The sequence below is a fragment of the Solanum tuberosum genome, unplaced genomic scaffold (genome assembly GCF_000226075.1).
Source record: "Solanum tuberosum cultivar DM 1-3 516 R44 unplaced genomic scaffold, SolTub_3.0 scf00135, whole genome shotgun sequence".
Lineage (NCBI taxonomy): Eukaryota > Viridiplantae > Streptophyta > Magnoliopsida > Solanales > Solanaceae > Solanum > Solanum tuberosum.
In genome coordinates, this window is record NW_006239059.1 from 404,525 (window position 1) to 408,405 (window position 3,881).

The window sequence follows — 3,881 nt, forward strand, 5'->3', positions numbered from 1 at the left end:
TAAGGGTATCTGGGTTTTTTCCTATGCATCTAATACCTATACTATGTTGTTTTAACCCTAATTTTAAGACCTATAACTACCTTTCAACTTCTAAATCTACCTAAACCCTCTCATTCTCTCAAATTCCCTAAACACATCTATATTCATCCCCTATAAATCCTCTCAAGCTTCAAATAAGACAAATCAAGTGTTCAAGCTTCAAGTATATTTTTTCTCCATTTCTTTTGGGATTTCTTTATCAATGTATGAGGGAAGTTCATCAATGGATCCCTTTCATCCATTGAGTCCCAAATATTTCCAACTTACAAATTCAATTTTACCTAAATTATTTATGATTTCATGTAACATCTATGGGTCTTACTTGATTTTGAAATGGTTCTGACGACTGGTATTGCACCGATGGGAAATGATTCCGCGAGTGGTATTGTGCCGATGGGAAATAGTTTCGGCAAGTGTTTGACTGTTATGATTTGATGAAATTGATAATTGTGATTGAGATGCTTGATGCTTGTGATTGACATATTTGATACTAGTGGTTGATAAACTTGATACTTGTTGATTGTTGACCTGTGACTGATGGACTATGATTGTTAAGTCTTATGGGTTGTGTACTGTAAATTGTTAGGTTGAACTGATTTCTATGTAGGTTGTAGTTGAAAGGAGTACTTGTATTCTAGCTTAGTTTTATATTGTTTAGTGGATCGCTTGTCGAGTACCATGTTATTTGGTACTTACCCCTTGCTTCTACACTTGTGTAGGTTCCGAACCCAGACCTGTGCGGTCTTTCTTCTTTATCTTTATCTTTATCTGAGGCTTTTAAATGATATAATGAGAGGTAACATCTTGTCATCCCAGGGGCCCCTCTTGTTCCTTATTTTATATTTTATTCTATTCGAGAAACAAAGACATTGAGACTTGTATTTATCTTTCAATTCAATTTTCATACATTAGAGGCTTGTACACGTGACAACCAGATTTTGGGGGTGTTTATGAAATTTTTCGCTTTTATGCTATTTTTTATTTATCTTCCGCATTTCTTTTGTATTGTTGGATTTTAGGTTGAATTGTTTTGGTGGGTTTATAAGAGTGTCATCACGTGCATTTTTGGGTCATGACACCTAATATGTATATTAAAGAACACATACACAAAAAACAACAAAAGAATACTAACAATTCGTTGTGAATAGAAAGCCTACTAAACTTAAATGCTTCTTTTGATTTCTTATCCTCTTGAGCCATCAGTGGATCCTCTACTATGTAATTTGATAAATGTGTTTCTGTGTCTATCTCAACATCTAAATGTGAACTAGATGTTATTTGTAAAAAGGAGTAGTTTCTTCCCGATAAATCTTTGCCTTTTGTTTTCCTTTCCAATGTCACTGTAGAAGTTGATCTTTTCACAAGCGCTTGTTCCAAATATTTTAACAATGATGTACTGATCATCCTGAACAAAGTGGAAAACTAAGAAGTTGCCCACTTTTAGATCATATTCAGATGAAAATTAAGGCAATCCCCGCCGGATAGCAAATGAACCATTATGGTTACACACTATTACCCATGTTTGGCTCAAAGTTTCACCATGATAGGTGTGATAAGGTTGGAAAGAAGGGAAAGTTTAGTGCTAGATTCATTGAACCTTTTGAAATTTTGAGCCGAGTGGGAGAGATGGCCTATAAGTTGGCCTTGGCACCTAGCTTGTCATCTAGGCATCATTTGTTCCATGTCTCCATACTTTGGAAGTACGTGTTGGATGAATCTTATCTGCTTTCTATTAATTCAAATGTGTTGGGTCTAGATTTACCCATTGAGGAGGAGCATATAGCTATCATGGATAAGCAAGTCCAAAAGCTTAGGACCCAGGAGATTGCTTCAATGAAGGCGTGGTGGAAACACTGTTCAGTTGGTGAGGCGACTTGGGAGACAGAGTCGGATATACATGCCAGTTATCCTCAGCTTTTCGTGACTTCAGATACTCTCTTTTGCTTTATGTTTGAGGATGAATATGGTTTTTAGTAGTGGCTAATGTAATAACCTGGTTGGTCATTTTTGATAATTTTTATAAAATTACCATTTTGTCCCTCCCAATATTGACCCTGAAATACTCCTGATTGAGTTTTGAAAATTGGTTTCAAACTTTTAGTAAAAAGTTGTGAATTTTGAAAGATTTGAGCTTGAAAGGCCAAAGTTATTAAAAAGTAGTTTTTGTTGTCCTTTGGATTTTGAGTGTCAGAATATAATTTAGTTGATTCCATCAGTCCCGAAATGTGGAAATTGGTCTATGAGAGTTGTTAGTTTCAGGTTCGGGGTCTTTTTGAGGATTTAAGGTCCTAAGTTATAAATTTGTGTATTTTTTAGCCTCTAGATTGACTTTGGTCAATACTCAGGGTCCGGATGCTCGGATCGAAATTCAAAGATATCAGTTGGATTCGAAGGATGATTTTAGGCCTAAGAGAGGTCTTGATTGAATTTTCAGAGGTATTGAGCTTGATTTAGCCTTTTTAAGCAGTATATTAGTTTCTTGTGACTTTCACAAATGTCGAGTCAAGGAGACCTCAAATTTGTATTTCGACAGTTTCATTAAGTCCCATACATCGAGTTTAGTGTAACACCTCAAATTTGGAAAGAAGGAAAATGCAGTTTTTAGGCTGGTGTATGTGTTTATGAGTCCCATCTACGGACCATAGAAGTTTCTACGGGTCGTAGATGGCAACCGTAGGAAGTAAAAAAATATTTTTTTCAAAACAAGTCCTAGTATCCTTTGTATGGTTCACCAGGATGACCTGTCATTTCATGTACCACTCATAGATAGGTCTCGTAGGTGACCCTAGACTTAGTGAAATCTTAGAGCTTAAAGTTGGTTTCTACAGTTGGTATGTACAGTTCGAAGAAAAACCTATGAGCCGTACATGAGATCTGTCAAAAAGTTGGTCAATTAAGAGTCTCTGATCAATTTCTAAAGTTGACCAGTACAGTCCATAGGTCCAAACCATAGATGGGGGTCGGTAGTTATTTTTAAGGGATTTTTAGTCTTTTCCTTAATCAATTAATGCCTAAAATAGGTCGTTTTGAACCTAATACTAAGCCCTATATCAGTATTCTAAACCTAAAAACTACCCATTCTAAATCATTATTTTAAACTTCCTAAATCCCCTCCAAGATCACCCCAAATTTCTCTCAAGAACTGTGGAAGGAAAAAGCTAGTATTTGGCTTGAAGGGCTCCAATTCACCATTTTTGTGGGACGTGATTGCTAAGGTATGATAGTATTCACCTATGGAGTCCTTTCCTACATACGGTTCCTAAATTCTTTAATTTTTACAAGTTGTATTCTCCAATCAAAGTTAGGGTTTTATTCAATCTTCATGGGTTCTTTTAAATTGTGATCAAACTGATTGTTTTCTATCCTTTTGTGCATCAATTAAAGTAATTTAATGTTTTTAAGTTGAATCCATGTGAACCCATGCATGATCCATGATTTCTAGACTATAATCATATGATGAAGCTTATGAACCATGAAAGATGAATTTATGAAGATATGCATGTTTCTTTATGAAATTTATATAAATGATTTAAGGTTGGTTTGAGAGTAAAGCATCGATGTTATTATTGTTGTTGTTATGAAAGGATTTCACACATACTACTCAAAACATGATTGTGAAAAGGTTTCCTCACAAAAGGATTCATAAGGTTGAAATGTTTTCTCACCTAAGTTGAATCAAGATTAAGGAACTATTCTAAATGAAGTCTAGCTTAGATTTGCTACTTAATTGTGTCTTTACATGGATAATAAGATGAATATAATTAATGATAATTCTGTGGTATTTATGCTTAGCACCCAGTGGACTAGCAGTGATTACTCATGTCCCATAACTATGTGTCAAC

At 35.1% G+C, this 3,881-nt stretch overlaps 1 protein-coding gene across 1 annotated transcript; it reads left to right on the forward strand.

Moving 5' to 3' along the window:
* Nucleotides 1–1,527: 1,527 nt before the first annotated feature.
* On the forward strand, nucleotides 1,528–2,013 carry LOC107061370 (uncharacterized). Its single transcript, XM_015310532.1, has one exon. The coding sequence runs from the start codon at nucleotides 1,528–1,530 to the stop codon at nucleotides 2,011–2,013; it is 486 nt and encodes a 161-aa protein (XP_015166018.1).
* Nucleotides 2,014–3,881: the final 1,868 nt, after the last annotated feature.

Excerpts from the sequence above, each read along its gene's own strand:
- LOC107061370 (XM_015310532.1), top strand. The coding sequence starts at position 1,528 with ATGAACCATTATGGTTACACACTATTACCCATGTTTGGCTCAAAGTTT.